Below are 18,731 nucleotides of genomic sequence, written 5' to 3'. Positions count from 1 at the left end.
TGGCTGTGTAGTCTTCATTTTCTGAGCTTCATCATTCTTGTTGAGTTCTTTGCTTTCATGTTTCAAATTTATTGAAAGGAAAATATAAGCATGCTTTTTTGAGCCAATCCTGCTGTTTGGTATCAGCAATAAGTTATGTTGATGGTTGTATTTCCTATGAAAATCGAGAGTTAGTTTCATTGCTATTGCTGAATCTCTTTGCCAAAGGACTAAAATCCTGCTGGTAAAGTTTTTAGAGGATTGATTACTTCCGAGCTTTTTTTTTTTGGGGTAAGTACTTCCAACCATATTTCTCTTTTGCCAGCATTGTTTCCTTTTTTTCTTTTTTTTTAGCTCATAAGGTGTTTATTTACCCTGTATTTACTTCTTTTTACAAGTATTGGTACAAGCTGCTATGTGCTGTAATACATCATTGTCGTTTCATGAACTTGACAAGTTATAGGCAGGCCACTCTGAAGAAAAATTTAACTATCTAAATTGAAGCAGGAGAATTGACGTGACATCGGCAAAGGAAGTCTTAATAAGATCACATATTGCACAGTTTTGCTAATTGGTAATAGGGACCGTGCATCCTTAATGGAACCATTCCACCTCAAGTTTCTGTACCTGTAACTCAATGACTTTCTATTATCTTTGTTAATTTTTTTGCTATCCTTCTGGCAATATGTTTGGGGTGTCATTTTGGCCAGTAAAATTAGCCTTGAAGGACTCTTTTTTTTTTTTTTACCATTTTCTTGGGTTTCCATTCTTTTAAGTCAAATAAATGGGGAATCAAACTGAGTCTTGTTTGATTGACCAACAGTGCAGAGGGAAGCAGTTGGTAATAATGATACGGCCTCCCAAACCCTTCTTCTAGGTGATGTTCATGATTGTGCCCTTTGCAGGGTATAGCATGTGCAATTTGGCATCTTAGATCATTTCTTGAAAATAACATCTCAGGAACTATGATTCAGACAGCAAACACTTGATCTGAAATGATGGATGGCGTACCTCATTTTATCATCATTAGATGCAATGAGCCCTTGATGCCCATGTTTGTTGGTCTCAACTTAATTATGTCTTCGTTTTGTTTACTTTTGTGTACTCCTTGTTAATAAGGATACACTGAAGCCTCTCAAATTATTCTCTCGACTCAAATGTATTACTCAGTATGCATGTCTAATAAGAACTAAATATTTTCATGTGAGGGACTTTTTGAGTCCAAATATAGATCATCATAGAATGTCAATTTTCATGTTGCATGTTTCATTGTAGCAAAAACATATTAGAGTATGAGGACTTTGTCTTCTGTCTTGTATTGTACAGCTCGAACTTCATATAATCAGGGTCTAAAAAAATTCGGTAGAATTATGTTAGTATGTTAGCAATTATCTTCCTATATGATCACGGGAAGGTTTTCTTTATTCGGCCAGCTTCATAGTCTGAAACCTTAAGCTTGACATAGAATTTTTTTTAGGGATGTTTCTTAAAGATACCTTGGTAACTCTGATACTCCACTTCTTATTCCTGCAACTAATTCCAATGTTCGTCCAGAGGTAATTATGGTAGAATCAAGACTAGATTGCTTATATCCCTCCCTTTTTATTTCAAAGATATGTCTCATGAGAATGCATTGTTTTTACAGTCGTACAATTTCATATGGTAGACAACTTCGGACTACTGGATAATGGTTTGTGTATTGGCCTTAACAGGAATTTGATTCAACATATGGTCCGGCTTGGCATTGCATTGTTGGAACAAGCTTTGGCTCATACGTGACACATTCCACTGGAGGTTTTTTGTATTTCTCAATCGATAAGGTCTACGTTCTTCTGTTCAAGACTGCTGTTGAACCATTAGACCGTTGAAACTCATGGTTATATTATACTCTGTAATTGCAAAGATCTTGAATCCTGAATGCCTTTTGAAACTCAGAACCTTATGTACAAAGCTGAAGGGAAAAACAAAAACAAAAAAGAAGAAGAAAGAAATGGACAATATGTAATTCTTCTCTGCCTTCGTTTCTGTGTTGTATCTGATAACTGACCTATTGAAAAGAGGAAAAGGGGGAAAATGTAGTGTTTTTAACTATCCTTTAAAGTCCATAGGATTAATTGCAGAAGTTTGAATGTTTCATGAATTCTTGAAGTAGAATCTTGAAGATGAACAATCCAGCAGTTAGACATACTGTCTAAAGCACTTCATCAACTCCACAATTCTGGTTGATGACCAAAAGTAACAATTTATGTGTACTTCATTTTCTGCTCGTAGAAAGAGATATATTTTTCATCCCATCAAAATATTTCGCATATGAAAATTCTGTTGCGAGTTTCTGATTTTCAAACATGTTCCTCCTTGGAATCTCAAATAAGCTAGGATTATAAATCTGGAGAAATTGACGTCCTAGTTACAAAGGTGTATGGCATGGCAAGAATCTAAAATCGATATATAATTGCTAAATATTTGGTAATTCAACAGAGATTTAATCTAATTTTTTTTTTTTTATTTGGGAGCAAATTATAGAGAATTAATTCTTCTAAAAATGAAGGAGCCAAACACAGCCTAACTGGGATACTCGACAAATTTTCTCAACCAAGCAATTTAGGACACGTAAAGTTCCTCCTTCAAGTACTCTTTTCTTCAGCCTTCTTCTACATCATCTTCTTCTTGTCTGGACTTAATTTAGGAGTTCGAAAAGACAACGAAGCCTTGTCCTTCATCCTTTAAAACCTGTCCTTTCCGTCAACTGATGAGTTTGTAACAGCTTCACATATGGAAGAGAACTTAGTGCAAGATGCCTCAGATACTCCTCTCCAACAAGAAGGGATGCCCCATGAAGTTCTATTTCTTGTCTTGTCTTATCTTCCTCTATATGAACTTCTTGTTATGGCTCAAGTCTGCAGATCAGTAAAAGAAGTTCTTACCTATGATATCTTGCCATGGCTGAATATGGTGGTGGGAAAGCCATTGAACAAGCGTTTCAACGATGTCCATCTGCTCAAAATTACCTCAAAAGCAGATGGTAGGCTAAAAACTCTGGCCTTGTTGAATTGCTCAAAGATTACAGACGAGGGGCTTCAGCAGGTCATAGCAAGAAATCCTTACATAACCAGAGTATATTCATGAACCCTTTTATTCTTTTGTCCTGTCTTTGTCATCCTTTAGTGGGAACAGGAGATATAGTAATAAAAAATTAAATTTCATCTTCCTCCACGATGCATGTTCTTTCTATTTGATTCTTCTTTATGTTATTGTTCAAAGTAACTACCTTTGTTTTAGGGGATGGAAATCGATAAGGTATGGTTTTAGTTGGACTAGATAAACTTTGTTGGTCTGTGATGTGAAGCTATGTTGGCATAGTTAAGGACTAAAGCTATGCTCTAGAAAAGCCTGCTGTCTCAGTTCTTCCCTTTTTCTCAGCTCTGGTTACCAGCTTGCACCAGCTTAAGCCCCAGTGGAGTGATTGAAGCAGTGAAGCTGCTTACCAAAAATAAGCACAGATTAAAGAGCCTAAGGATCAACGGCATCTATAATTTGAAGAAAGAAGATCTTGAAATACTACACTGTCTAATTGATGATGAAAGCCACCCATGGCAGAAGAAAGGATTGAACTTCTATCATGAGTACAAAGAGTTTTCAACATTTAAACATTCATATCCTCCTATTGATGTGGAAATATGCCCAAAATGTAAAGAAGCAAGAGTGGTTTTTGACTGCCCTAGAGATTCTTGCAGAAGTATGAGGCAGCAGCAGAAGCTTGAGTGCAGGGGATGCCAACACTGCATCCTAAGGTGTGAAGAATGTGGTATGTGTATCAAAGATGAAGATCCAGTAGAGGCAGCTTGTGTGGATGTATTATGTTTAGGCTGCTGGCTTCAGCTACCAAAATGTAGTTTTTGCAACAAACCTTACTGTAGCCAACATGCAGATCAAAAGTGCAGCCTAGTAGGCTCTTCAGGATTTGTATGTATAGATTGTCATGCAAGATTTATAGAGAATTAATCATCACAAGGGCACTAGAACTTTTAGCAATCAGATGAAATGTGTTAACTGTTACGGATTAGACTTGCATCTGAGAACTCCCACTCATTTGTTTGGTTGATTATAAGCATCACATCTACTGCATAATACCTCCACAGACTTTGAATTCTCTAGCAAAAAGTCGTTAGTTTCATATATTGGTTATATTTACCACTGATGCAACATTCCCATTGCTTATTGTAAATTCGTCACCTAAATGCAATTTAAGAGTAAAATTAACAACTACGAAACAAAGAAAGGTCAAATCCAACAAGTGCCATTATAAACTTGACCACTCGAAACAATTTGCAGCAAAGGAGACATCTCAATGTCATTTACTTCTACCAACCTTCTGCCCAATAAAAAAGAAAAGATGATACAAGACAATATGAAGAGTCGAGACAACTCTATGCAAATTCATTTTCAGGTTAAAAGAATACAATCCTTGAGTACAAATTGACTCTAATCTAACCTAATTACATCAATGGTTCGAAATAATCCCAAAGCCTTCTTTGTACATGTTAATGTACCACTCACCTCAAAGCAACTTGCCAGCTATATAATCCAAGCAGATCCCAATGCCAACCCTAGCTCAATTCAGATGACCAAAATTGGGTGTGGCAGAAGTTGTAGCAGTTTTCCACCCAAAGGTTTCTCAAGTGTCAACGTAGTTCAAAAGCAGCAAAAAGTAAGAGATCAATGTTTTACAAGAAAGCAACACCCCAGAGCAAAAGACCAAGTGTTATGGAGTTAAAAAGGACACCTTTCTCGTTTAAATATTGTGAATGGCAGCCAGATACCGTGGAGTTCGACGATGGAGCTAGAGAGGTGCCATTTGTGGTGGTCCTATTCCTCCCACCACTTCATAACAAACAAAGAAGAAAAACACAAACTCTCAGATGAAGCTTTTGGACATAAATAACAGAATATGGATGGCAATACAGAGATAGTAGACTAACTCAAAAACCATAGTTACAAACTCAATGCTTCATACCTTCCTGGAAATATACATGAATTATGACCTGCACAAGCAGAACGAACATTAGTATTTGATAATGCAACAAATGATGTTACAAGCAAGGAGTATAAGCATTTAATCTACACGAGTGCATAGAGCATTTAACTACAAGATTCTTTATTTAAAGTTGAAGAAATCAGTCTTGGTATGTTTTCTTTCTTCGTCTTTGTACTCAGTAAATACATTCACCAATGACTTCACTAACTTCTCCAAGCTGCGATTTAGAGTCGTCCAATAGCTGATTATGCAAAAACCTTAATTCAGATGAAGGTATGCATAAAATGCAAAGCCAAGAACTCCCAATCAAAGAAAAAGTACGACTTTTACTCCATTTGCATCTGTGCTTACAGGGAGAAGAAAAGAAATCTCCCCTTGAAATGCCATTTCATAGCTATTGATTAATTTTTTTTAGTTGTTTCTTTATGGCACCTCACAATCTCAGTAACTAAGATAACAAAGTGTCAAAAGTCTCTTCGTAAACCAAGTCAATGCATAACAATATATTTATTACTTACTGGGATCCGAGGTTGTGACGGTGGCAACCCCATTGAAGTCACAAGTTCCATCTGTCATACCCATCTTGTGATAATAGGCATCAAAAGCATATGATGCATGTGCTACCACAGTATCCGGATCATAACATGGATTTCCTTGCATTAACGGATTGCAATCCACTTTTCCAGGGCCACAAGCCCAATCGAGGGCTGCTTGCAGCAACTTCTTATCAGCTCCTTCCTTCGCAACACAGTAAGTCTGATTCGTGGTGTCATTTGCAAGAACAGTCCCAGAACCTGTCAAGTGTAGGATATAAACAGGTACACCATTGGCATTAAAAAGTCCCCAGTTCTTCTCTGAAATAGACCCTGGTCTCAGATCTTCATTGTATAGCTCATAGATGTAGGTGCTCAGTGCAATCCCAGGGTGTTTTGGAGTCCCTGTGTTGTTAAGAACATGCCTGATAAGGTTACTATTGTAAGTATTAGCATTATCTAGAGTGGCATCTGGCTCAGAAGAGTCACCCTTTGAAGGCCAACCAGATTCAGTGATTATTATGGGAATATTGGTGAAGTTCAGATAGGACATGGCAAAATATGCTGCATCCACTACTGCATCAAAAACATTAGTATAGTGCAGAAGAGTGTTACGGTCAACAGCTTCCTTGGTCGGAGGAAGAGGACGAAACAAAGCATAGTCTAACGGGATCGCACCATTTGATTGTACATAATCATAATATGGGTATACGTTGAGCATAAGGAAGGAGCCAGTAGACTGCAAAAACTTGAGCAAGGGAACCATGACTGGCTCCAAGGTGCGGTTGAAAAATGCTTGAGAAGGTGGGAATGAATCAAGAATAATGGAAGAAGAGTGCGGGGTGGATACTTTTATCTGGGAAGCAAGATTAGAAGCAACTAGGGCAGACTGGATGAAATTCATTGCAGAGACCAGGACTGGGGCAGCATTTGGAAGGGTTGTCAGAACTTCAGATCCAACAGCTATAGCAGTGATGTTGGTAGCAGGAATATGGGCAATAACATTTCGGGAAACCCAATTGGCTGCTGTGGCATTTGACTGTCCAATTCCCAACAGTTGATCATTTGGTACTGATACAGTTACACGAATTCCAGTATTAGCAAGTGCGAGTAACATAGCTCTGTCAGCATCATACAACCTGACATGCCGGATTTGCTGAGCCTTGAGAAGGGCCACAACCTGAGTTGGGTCAGGCATGTCAGACAGGTCTGTACCTATATTTACACCAATGAAACCATCTGGAGGACAAGGACCCAAAAAACAATAAGATGTTTAGCAAAGGCATTGGCTGAGCAAGAGTTGGAGCATAAATTATTCTAATTCTCAGAGGAACTCCAACGAACATGAGTGTCATAAAGAATTGAAACCAAATACCATCTTAGACTGCATAGTTAATATAATTCAAAAATTTGAAATTCAGGAAATCGGAGCAAGTTTTTCTGCTTCATATACAAGAACAATCAATCTGCTATATAAAGCACCTGATTCATGACTGTTTAGGGAGACACAAATGATCATTGACTCAGCAAAGCCCCTCATAAGAACCAGTCACTTTAAATTAGTTGCCTCTTGCATCATCATTGCATCCTATCATTCTAAAATTCTAAAAAGACCCCTGGCAAAAAATGAAGTAAATGAAATTTAGCAAACAATCAGCCATCAGCATCAGATAGAATTATTGGTTTTGGGTTCATAGCACTAGGGCCTCTATTAACTGAATCTGCTGGTGAAGGGGCACAGTGAGTTGCAGGGCAGAATCAAGAGGAAGAAGAGAAAAAGATTGTGAGAAATTAAATGTATAAATTAAATCAAGGCAACAAACCAAAGGGCTATTACTTCCATCGTAATCATCTTAAATGTAAGGTATCACGCAGTCTTTACGGAAACTATAGTTGAAACCAATTGTGGTTTTTTCATTTGCTAAACCGATGACATCAAAGATCCTCCTCAAGTTCAAGCAATTTTGCAGTCCAGCTATTCAATAGTCTTGATTACAAATATGATAGATAACAATAGAAGAGTTCATCTCTAAATCAATATGGAACAAACTACCAATTTTTGCTGGGTAAGGACACTCAAAATTAGCTATACTACAAAGCACAAACAAGATTGGTGGGCAGCAATAGCCCCATCGCCTTCAAGATTTCGGATATGTATTCACTATAAGATTTTGTAACAAAAACAGGGCCATAAGGAAGTAGATAAAGACACAAGGAAATATGTATCTTTAATCCCTGTATTCAATTGTCATTATCATAAATTGCAAAATGTTGCTGGTTATTCAAATTGCTAAACTTATACCTACAAAGATATGTTATCTTGTTCTTTTATTTGTCAACTTCTCTTTTTCATTAATCACTTGTTTCTCCAACAGGTATGCTTTTACAATTAGGTTAAAGCTTCAAATATATGCCACTGCCACATGTTCTCTCTTATAGGAGCCCACAATGGCCTTCCACACCACCAGAGGTCATAATCGGTAGAAAACAGACAATGCTAACTAATTGATACAAAGCCTCTCTGCAAGAATATTGGTCCAGCATGCTACTGCTGAAAATTTTTTAGGAATCAAATTTCTCGAGGAAGAAAAAGTAGCTTCTATAAAAAGCCAGAGTAGATTCTTACTGTAATAATATTACTCCATGGATATTTAAAGACTAGAAAATTTTTCAAAGCACCTTCTGTAAGATCTAAACAAGCATAGGAAGAAGTACATGCATGGAAAAACTGTCAGATAAATGATGGGCACATATAATATAAAATATTGCATCACAACATTGTCAGCTTGTCACATGTAGACATGTTAAACATCAAGCAAGAAAATGACAATAATATTCTTTAAAAAATTTGTTGGAACTTAATGGAAGAAATCGTCCTCCAATATAACTTTTTCTTTTTCTGTGGCAGCAGGAGTATCTTAAAGAAAAACCTACATGAGCTGGGCCGCAATAGCTTAGGTTCTGTAGATGGTCCAGGTCAGATTGAGGGCTTCACCAAAAATTTTTTAAAAAAAAATCCACAGAAAAGACCCTACTTTGGGAAGAACAAAGAAAAGATTCTCTCTTTCTCTAGAAAAGTCCCTATTTTCAGCGTAGAAACAGCCACTTTGTCAAGAAAAATGCTTAATAGAATTGCTTACCTCAAACAAAATTCAAAGCTTACGCTAATCAACTTTTGCACTTTTTTCTAGCTGATATAAAATCTTTCTTCTCAACTTTACGCTATATTCCTAACACCTTTACCTTAACCAAGACACATCCTTTTGGTAAAGGGTCTCACTCCCGCATACAAGCATATTGCGCACAGGGAAAAAAAAAACTAAAACTAGAACAGCATAATATTGCTACTGAAAAAACTAAAACTGCAACGTGAAAACAAAATGAAAAAGAAACTATCCCAGCTTGAAATGAGCTAAAACAAAACAGCCTGGAAAAAATACAAGCTGAAGACCACCACTAGAGGAGTGCATGAAGCAATCAATACCAAGTAAAGAGTTAGTTTTTCAGCCAAAAAAATGTAAAAAATGAGCCGAGAGATGGAAAAGATGAAAGACTAGGGAAAAAAAATACAGTGGAACTAACGTAGGAAGAAGGAAAGACACTAACCTTCAGCAGCAGCAGCAGCAGCAGCAGCAGCTGAAACAGCAGAAATTAGTAAAAGAAGAAGAAGAAAAGATTGGCCCTTTATTAATTTCATTTTATTCAACCCAAAAGTTTCAATCTTGGGATGACACATGAGCCCCCTAAAGCATAGAACTGAAGAAAATGAAGGTGACTATTTCGAGGTGACTGAAACGTCTGATAGAGTGAAAGGGTCCGCTCTGCTCTGCTGAAAGGAGGTGAGGGGTGTGCAAGAGAGAAGGGCATGACGAGGGGGAACCAATTTGGTTTTAAATTTATTTTTTAGCTATTTGTTTTGGACAGATCAAGATTTTATGTCAGAGATCCGATGGCTGAGATTAAATATGTCTTATGACTCAGGTTCTTTTTTTTTTTTTATCAAAATATGACTCAGGTTCAGCAGATGGAAATATGACTCAAGCATGACTATCCTGTTTGGCTTGGAGGACCGCTGGCTTGGAGGACCGCAAGAGTAAAGTACTTTTGGATTTTGCATTTGACGGGTTTTACTTTAAACCCCTGTCTGTCTGAATGGCAGGGTGTGGGGTATGGGTTTTCCGAGCCACACGACGGTTATTTGTAGGTTTTGCTTAAGTTTTGAGGATGTTTCGTGATGAAATGATTGACCAGTTTGCCTCCTGCACCTTTGATTGTGGACTAGGACGTTTGACCAAACTTCCATGGTGATATGAATGCTTAATGTACAAGTATTTAGGAGACATTAAAAGGCAAAAATTAGATTTGTTTATAACGAAAGATTACATTAGAAAAGTTGGGAAAAAATTGGTTTAAGTGAAGCAAAATGTATGAAAAACAACACTAAATCAAGAAAAAATTGCATCCTTTTTTTTCACTTTCTTTCTTTCTACAACAAAATCGAAATAAAAAATAATATATATAGTGCATATCATGTCAAATAGATGATTAAAGAACAAATTCCTTTAAAAGATAAATAAACACACAACAAAACCCAAACAAATACAAAAAAGAGGGCATAAAAATGTTGACCCCGATAGTAAATTATTTGAGATAATTTTGTGAAAAAATATTGTAGTACTTTTTTGATATGATGTATGTGAGATAAAAAGGTGATTGAAAAATATGTTGATGATGCAAATAAGTCAATGTGTGTGAATAAGATAAAACTAATGTGTAATCCAAACACACTCAATGTCAAGCATACATAGTAGTTGTTATTACTTCAATCTTCATATGTAATTTTTTCTCAATTTGTTAAAGAACAACAAAGTTCATTTGAGGGAAATAAGTTAAGAATCTAAACCGGGTACATCCTAAAAATATCTTAAAAAGGATATTAACAAATGACACAGAAAAATAGATGTGAGAGAAGGAGAGAGAAATCATAACATTCTCTAGATCTTTTAGGTGTCGTCTGGTAAAAGGGGATTGAAATCAAGAATTGAAATAATTCCAATTCTTGTTGTTTGGATTACATGTATTGGATTCAAAATCTTGGAGTGAATCATTAAAATTTGGGAATTCTCAATCCCTAACAAATTGGGGGGTTTTGGTAGATTCTCAAATTTGACTCGAAGATTTCAAAAAAAAAAAAAAATATATCGTCTTCATCATTCTATCACGTCAGCCCAATCTCCATAGCAGCACTTTAGTATCAGATTTTCTCTTTCATCTTTTCTCTCTTATCCCATCTTCTAGAGTAGGCTTTCATTATCATCATTTTCTCTCTTTCTTCTCTTTTTACTCGCTCTTCCAACCCTCAATGGCAGCAGCCCTCCCTATCTGGTTCTTTCTCTCCTTTCTTATTAATATCTCTCTCACTTTCCCTTTTATTCTCTCTTCACTCTCTTTCTCTTTCCTCCAATACTTCATGGTAGCTGCTCCTCTCCATCTAGTTCTCTCTCCTCTCTATTTTTTTTTTTCCTTTTTGTGTAAGTCTTTCTCTCATCTCTTGTCAGTCGTTCTTCCATACTCCACAAATTGCAAGGTTGATTGGTGATGGTCAAATGGTGGTCCAAGAGAAATTGATGAAGCATGAATACTTAAGGGCTAGGAAGAAGGAAGTAGAAAAAGTGAAAGAAGAAAAAAATAAAGATAAGAAAATGAAAAATAAGTTGATTCCAAAACCTTATAAATATATACCCAACACTAGTCATTGTAATGATACTTTTGATCAAACCCCATACAGAATTTTTGGTCGTGATTCCAATTACAATTTCGATTCCTAGGTTTGAACCAAGTGCCCCCTTAGGTTTTTTTATTGTTTTACCCTCTAATCACCTTTTATAATAACATTCTCTAATCCTAGTATATATGTGAGAACCCGTAATTCTCCCATTTTCTAGGTTTTATTATTTTTCATGGCTTGTTTTCTGCATTTTCGTGAGTAGGAAAAATTTCTAGATATTTTTAAGGAGCAGATATAGTTTTTAGATGATTTTTCTAGTATCGAATAGGTTTTGAGAAATTAAGAGCGTATACCGGACGTGGGACCCACTAGTGCGAAAAGTTCGGAAAAATTCGGCCAACTAGGTTAAGTTTTGGATACTGTAATTAATTTACCGGGTGTTAAGAGATAAGTAGAGGATGCTAAGTGGATTGGTATGAGGGAGACAAAAGTTAGGCAAGCATTAAATGAGGTAACAAGTGTCACCATAGGATTGGTTCTTACATAATACCACTATTCACCTTTTTCTATTTGACCAAATAAATCACAAAATTAACCAAAATTTCACCATTTTCTCTTCTCTAGTGGCCGGCTCTTACTCTCAAGAAAGAAAGAAAGAAAACTCTCCAAGTTGCTTCAATCTTTGCTCCAATCTTCTAAATCAACCATTAGATTTTGTTTTTGCTCCATAGAAACACTTAAGGAAGTGTTAGTGAGTTGATTTGTGGAGTTATTTGGAAAGCTAAGAGGACCTATTGCTCTCTCTCTCTTGTTTCTAAGGTGAGTTGTGAAGAACCACTTTCCTTCCTCTAATGATGCCTAATTTATGATTAGTGGTGGTATATGATGAAACTTTATGGATTACATCTTGATTTGTGGTTGAATTAGTGAAGTTTTTTATTTATTGGTGATTTTCTGTTTTAATATGAACATGATTGTGTGGCTATCTATAATGATTGGAAATGATGTATAATGACTCTAGAAGGTGGAAAAAGTGGATAATTGCAACCAATTTCTGGTTTGGAAGAAATTGTAGAAAGTTAGGGTTTTCTTGGGAACATTCTGCCCGGTTTTGCAGCTCCTATTTAGAGGCCGAATTGGTCTTGGCTTAAAACATGAAAGTTGTAGGGAATAATATTTTAGAGGTTCTTGCAAAATTTCAGGTCAATCGGAGTAGTGTAGGATGAGAAAATTCGAAATTACCCTTGCTGTCCTGGTTTTATCCGAATGTAAGAATTGCGCCTGTAATTGATTGTTTTGGTTGGAATTTCTTCAGAATTGGTTGTTGAGGCCTTCTGATGAAATGTAACCCTGTTTCTTAGCTTTCATATGGTTTTGGAATTTCTGGATTTGGACTTGGATAACCTGATTTATGATGTTTCCGCTAGAATGCGTTTTGTGAATCTGTTTTACGGTTTTGGTGTAGTATCTTGCATTTTTGACATGGTTGCACTCGAAACTGGGTTGAGTGACCTTCTGTAATGTTGTATCCCTGTCTTTTAGCTTCGAAACGGCGTATCTTTCACCTTCATCCGGTAATCGTAGTGCCTTGGGTGCCATTACCGCAAAAAGAGGTCAAAAACTGTTTTTTTCAGGGCAAAGCTAAATCCATTTCCGGATTTTCTGGTTTTCTCTAATGCTTGTATATGCTTATGGGACCCTATTGGGGTCGTATTTGGCATTGGTTTATGACTCGTTATCGAGTCTCATTATACTTGTTTGCATGTTTTAAGGCGTGACGTTGGTGCATGACGTTCTTTTGACGGAAGTGCATGAAACCTCATTTGCAAGCTTGGTGAGTATACTACTCACTTGTGTGTTAATATATGGCTTTGAATGTGAATTGCTTGAAGTGAATTGAATGTGAATTGATTGAAGTGAGAGCGTACTTTATCACTCTCACTTATTGTTTACCATGTTATTGGAATGTTATACGACATGTTACATGAAATGAAAGTACATGGCTTGGTGTCGTTTGGACGAGTATCCAACGACTACAATTGTTATCTTTGAGCTCAACCCCATTGGTAGTTGATTGAATCGAGCCGGCGAGGGCTTGGTCGTGCCAATTGATGTGCCTTGGGGAAATGTTATATGGAATCTTGTAGTATGAGAGACTCTCGATTCCGGTTTACTCGAGTAATACCAAAGTGCAAGTGTTTGGAGTTCGGGCCCGGTAGGGGTATGTTGGGTGGAAGGAATGGAAGTAAAGTGGAGTCTACGGTTGGTTGCTTTTGAATTGACGGAGAGTCAATGAAATTCGATCAAGAAATGCAAACGAGGGAAAAGGGCTCTTGAGAGCCACCCGTATCCTTTTATCACCACATGTGATGTGTGCCTTTGCTTACTTTTAATGTATTGAATGAAAAGCTTGATGCTTAAATGTACTTGGTTGCTTGAGTGATAGTATTCTCACTGGGCAATTAGCTCACCCCGTTCCTTTTGTTTTCCTTACAGGAATCTGACTGCTTTTGGAATGACTTTTGATAATTGGTTGCCGAATGAACTAGATGAATATCTCTTTTGTATAGTTTATGAATTGAAACCCTAAATGTGCCATTGGGGCCGTTTTCACTTTTATTTTGGCAACCGTACATGTATTAATTTTGAGTAATTTTCATATGCCATTTTGGCTTGTAAATGCTAAATTTCAAGATGTGAAGGTTTGCTTGATTTTTTGTTGGGTTCTGACGGGTCGGTTACTATTCATGGCCGACTCCGGATTTCATTTTTTTTATTTTGGGTTATTTTGCCAGTTTGACTTGTTTGCGCGCGTTATAAGTTCCGAAACGCAATAGATCGCTCTAAACTGCACCGTTAGTCCTGGCGAGAGTTGGGCAGGCAGTCCGCTAACCCCTTTGGTTCGCCTTAGGGGAAAGTGGGGCTGTCACAATATACTATTTCACAATTATTCTTTTTTATATTCTTGCAATTTTTCTTGAGTTCTAAAATTATATCCCCTTGAACCCTAGCTCTCGCCCCCTGTTGATAGCAGTATCCATCTACTGTCTCCCAATCCTTGCTTTTGTTATCTATACCTAGATTTGTTTGTTCAAACCTGTACCTTGAAATTTGGATTTTCTTGATTATTTTTTGTGTTATTAAAGTGGGGTTTTTCTTTTTGGTGTAAATAGAAATTATAATTGGATTTTGTTAGGAGATTTTAGCATGGAATTTTGGACATTTGGTTTGCATTACATTCTTATGAGTTCTTTTTGTCAAGAAGAAAATTTTCAATTTCCTTATGTGATTTAATCATTTTGATAGAGTAATAGATGTTATTGGTTTTCTATCAATGGCTGATCATAGCATAGTTGAAATATAAATAGGTAAAAGGAAAAAAACAATGAAATTAATGAAGAAAAAGGGGAAAAAAAACCACTGAAGGGTACTATCAGCAACAAATATCTTCTCCAATTAAATTAGTATTTTGTTAAAAATAAATTGTTAAACTAACTTGACTGGATCAATGTGTGTTAAATTTAAAGTATAAGGTAGCAAATACTTTAATTAATAATTCAAAAAAAATTAAAATATAGAGATCATTTGACAATTTAAGTGATAAATTATAGAATAGAATTAGTTTAAAGGATATGTTGCAATTAATACCTCGAACTAATAAAGCATTAAGAGTTTAGAGTTCCTTTACAATTCTTCACTCCCTAACACACAATAACTAGAGACAACCTCAATATGGTATTTCTGTTGTGAAAGTTCAATTAAAGACTACAAATTCTTGTCACCCCTTCAAACAATTGTACACAAAGAAAATGGTCATATTTGAAAATATCAAATTCTTCCTTGCATATAGTTGTTTATAGCTAATTGAATTGTAGACAACTTTTCTTCTTTTCATGTTTTTTGCCCCTTCTTTCCTAGGTAATCTCTAGGGAAGACTTCCTTTCTGGATCTAAAGCTTTGATATCTTCGAATCTTTTACCTTTTCTGGTGAGACATGTCTCCGGATTGTGTGTGTCAATGTGAATGAAAGAAAAAATAACAATGCTATATCAAAAAATTTGAACTCACTGTACTCAACTGAAAAAAGGTAAAGTCACTATTGTGCCTAAGAATGGAATAGCCAATAACGAGTCACTTACCAAATAATTGGACGATCAAAGACTTAGAGGATAAAGCATAGTTGAAAAATTTTGTTTTTAAAAGAGTTTTGATGTGGCCAATAGCCAATACAACCATATGAAAACCATTTTTGCTAAAGTTGTTCTATAGCAAATGGTATAAAAAAGTTTTTCATTAGAAAATGCTCGCTTAAATTCTAATGCAAACAAGCATTCAAAAATTGGGAAAGTACTTTTCAAAAACTATTTTACATTAAAATCTGATTTCGCATTGTGTTTTTGGTGATACCTTTCAAAAATTTTACTGTAACGGTGTATATGAAAAACTTTTATGGTAAATGGTTTATTTGGATTCTATGTTTTTAAGAATATATTTTGGAATATTTTTAAATTTTAAAATTTTTTGTATATTTTTGTAAATTTATTTAAAATAACCTCCACCCTCATCTCCTTCCTTCTCCACCATCGTTACTTTCTTCCGCCACTACCATCTCTTTCCCCATCCTCTTCTCTCTTTCCTCCTCCCCTCTTCTTCTCCTTTCCCGCCATCCTCCTCCCCTCTTCTTCTCTTTCTAGTCATGACCAAAATAGGAAAAAGGGAGAAGGGATCGACAAAGGAAGAGAGGGGAAAATAATAGTAGAAAAAGGGAAAAGAATGGAAGCGAGAGGAGAAATGATATAGGAGGGATAGGAGAGGAGGAGAAGGAAGGAGAAAGAAGGAGAAGATAGTGGCAACGGAGGAGGATGGCAAGGGTGGAGGAGAGAGGAGGGAAGGGGTAGCAGCGGTGCCATGTGGTAGGTGAAAGAACCAAAAGTGGTAGGATTTATTTTTATCTTTTTTTTTTTTTTTTGTAAGTTGTATTTGAAATTGTGTATTCTTAAAGTTATTTTTTGTATTTGTAACTGCAGATTCCACAAATAAAAACAGTTTATAGGAAAAATAGCTAATCCAAACAGAGCCATATCTTAAATTCTTTCCTTAATCACAGTATCCAACCAAACCACCAGGACATCACTTAGATACTTCCTCAGCTATAGGTTGAGAAACGAATGCCCTAATCTAAATACTCTATTCTATGCCATACCAAAATTTTTGCACATTAATGTTGAATTCCACACCTTTTGCACATTAAATCCCCATGAATGCCATAGCTTTTGCACATTAATTCCCATTGAGTAGCTATAGCTTACAAGTTAAATTTGTGTGCAATAGTATACTTTTCAAATCTTAAGAAAAGCTCTCTCCTTCTGGTTTTTGCGGGCCATGGTCCCGTTAAGTCCACCATCTCTTTCCAACCTATAGATGTAAAGTAGTAGTATTATTGTTATTTGACGTTCAAAAGAACGGTTAATTATTTACCTCCTCTCAAATTTAGCCAAACTATAAGTACAACCTTGAGATTTAATCAAATAGCAAAATTTGTTTTCAAATGCACAAATCTATAATAAAGAGACCTTTATTCTTAGCTACTAAAATTGACTTCTTATCACCAATTAATGTTGATAAAATGTATTAAAAATTTCAAAATACCATTTACCTAAAACCTTAGCCTGATCTCTTTGATTTCTCCGTTAACACTCTAGTACCATCATAGCAAATAATGACAACTAAAATCTGGTTGTCATCAATATTCCTCTTGTGATTATCTTTTAATTTAGTCCGATTACCAAAATTTTATACCTAGAATGAATGAGTAAAAAAAGGCTAATGACTTTATTTCCAAACTCTATTTTATCTAACAAAAGAACTCTATTAGACATTAAGTACAAAGTACAAACCTCTACAAAAAAAAAAAAACTATATATTCAACTATTAATATCTATTAAAAAAGGAACAAGATCCTGCTATTTGTATTAGGCAATTGATAATGCCAAATCTCCAATTTTATTTTCATAGCAATATTATCTTTAATACTCATAATATCCTTATCAAAGTCAATACAAAGCTCACAAATTGCATGTGCCCTACCAACCACACTATAGGCACATTCCCGCCATTCATGCCTTTTTATTTTTCTTTCTTTTTTCCCTTTTTCTCATATTCCAGTTCCTACCTTGCAATCGCTGATGCCTCCATCCCTTCTCCTCTGCCCATGAATAAGTCTCATGTACCATTCTCCCTAAACCATTGTTTCAATGAAAGGGAACACGTCTAAGTTTTTGTTTTTTTGACAAGTTCATACATATACAAAAGAAATTTCTAGCAGGAGAAAGATATTAGGAGATTTAACTTTCAAGACCTTTGACTTTGCAATCAAATAAAAGGGCCTGATTCCTGAAGAAAACTTAAGCAAGACATTCTTTCCAGCAAAGTGCATAGGGAATCGAGTTGTATTCATAAAATTTCATCCCAAGCTAAAACACAAAAGAATGTAAAAGCCCATGGCATCGCTCTAATTTGATCAAAGAAATTGACTATGAACTTGCAAGAATTTTTATTCCTAGAAACATAAATTGGAAAAAGATTTGAGAGTTTTTGAAATACTTATTTTTTATCTACAAATCTATAATAAAACACTCCAAAAAAACCACCAAAAAACACTCCTTATATTTCAAATACAACTTACAATAAATAAATCCTATCACCTTTTCTTCTTCCTCCGATCACTAGCTACCACCCACCACCACCATCTACCACTCCCTTCTCTCTCCTTCACCATCACTATTACCTCCACCGTTGTTCCTCCCCTCCTCTCACATCCCCCTTCCTTTTTCTCCCCTCTTCCCTGCTCTTCTCCTCCTCCTTCTCGTTCCTCCTCCCTCTCCTCTCGTCTTCCAAGAACCAGTAGCAGCTCTAGCTGTGACCTTTTGGTCGCACTGGTCATGAGTTTCTGGTCGCAACCAGATCCGGTCGCGGCCAAAAAGGTAGCGCTACTATTGGCGTGACCTTTCTGGTTACAACCTGGAAGGTCGCAACAACAATCTCCAGGTGGGTCTAGTAGGGAGGGGAGAAGGGGAAGGAAAAAAAGAGGAAGGAGGAAGAGGGAAAGAATAGAAGGGGGAGGGGAGAAAGGAGAAAGAGAGGGAAAAGGAAGGAGGGGGAGAGAGAGAGGAGGGAGGCGGTGGTAGAGATGGGTAGTGGTGTAAATTTTTTAAAAAGCATCCAAACATATTTTAAATTACAAAAATACCCCAAAATACATCCCAAATATCCCCAAAAATAGGGGAGAGGAAGAGAGAAGAGAGAAGAGGAGGGAGGGGGGAAGGGGTGGTGGTAAGGTTTTATGCAATTTTAAAAATATCTCATTAAAATTTTAAATCTTAAAGATATCCAAAATATATTTTCAAAAACACCCTAAAAACACCATTAAAAATATCTATAGCAAAAGCTTTTCACA

The 18,731-nt window shown here is 36.2% G+C and overlaps 2 protein-coding genes across 3 annotated transcripts; one reads left to right on the top strand and one right to left on the bottom strand.

The window, feature by feature from the left end:
• Positions 1-2,624: 2,624 nt before the first annotated feature.
• On the top strand, positions 2,625-4,126 carry LOC113753056 (F-box protein SKIP28). The gene is made up of 2 exons (XM_027297133.1): positions 2,625-3,093; positions 3,400-4,126. The coding sequence occupies exons 1-2, from the start codon at positions 2,752-2,754 to the stop codon at positions 3,979-3,981; spliced, it is 924 nt and encodes a 307-aa protein (XP_027152934.1). The 5' UTR covers positions 2,625-2,751; the 3' UTR covers positions 3,982-4,126.
• Positions 4,127-4,328: 202 nt separating this feature from the next.
• Positions 4,329-9,400, bottom strand: LOC113753419 (glucan endo-1,3-beta-glucosidase 3-like). Of its 2 annotated transcripts, none has more exons than XM_027297563.1 (4): positions 9,154-9,400; positions 5,533-6,786; positions 4,994-5,021; positions 4,329-4,860 (listed from the first exon to the last, which is right to left on the bottom strand). In XM_027297563.1, exons 1-4 carry the CDS (start codon positions 9,281-9,283, stop codon positions 4,704-4,706), a joined length of 1,569 nt encoding a protein of 522 aa, XP_027153364.1. In that variant the 5' UTR covers positions 9,284-9,400; the 3' UTR covers positions 4,329-4,703. The 2 variants fall into 2 exon arrangements, with proteins under 2 accessions (XP_027153364.1, XP_027153363.1); XM_027297562.1 differs by lacking the exon at positions 9,154-9,400 and adding an exon at positions 7,030-7,114.
• Between the last annotated feature and the right edge of the window lie 9,331 nt (positions 9,401-18,731).

The sequence above is a fragment of the Coffea eugenioides genome, chromosome 11, assembly GCF_003713205.1.
Source record: "Coffea eugenioides isolate CCC68of chromosome 11, Ceug_1.0, whole genome shotgun sequence".
Taxonomy (NCBI): domain Eukaryota; kingdom Viridiplantae; phylum Streptophyta; class Magnoliopsida; order Gentianales; family Rubiaceae; genus Coffea; species Coffea eugenioides.
This window is presented reverse-complemented; position numbering and strand designations above follow the sequence as displayed.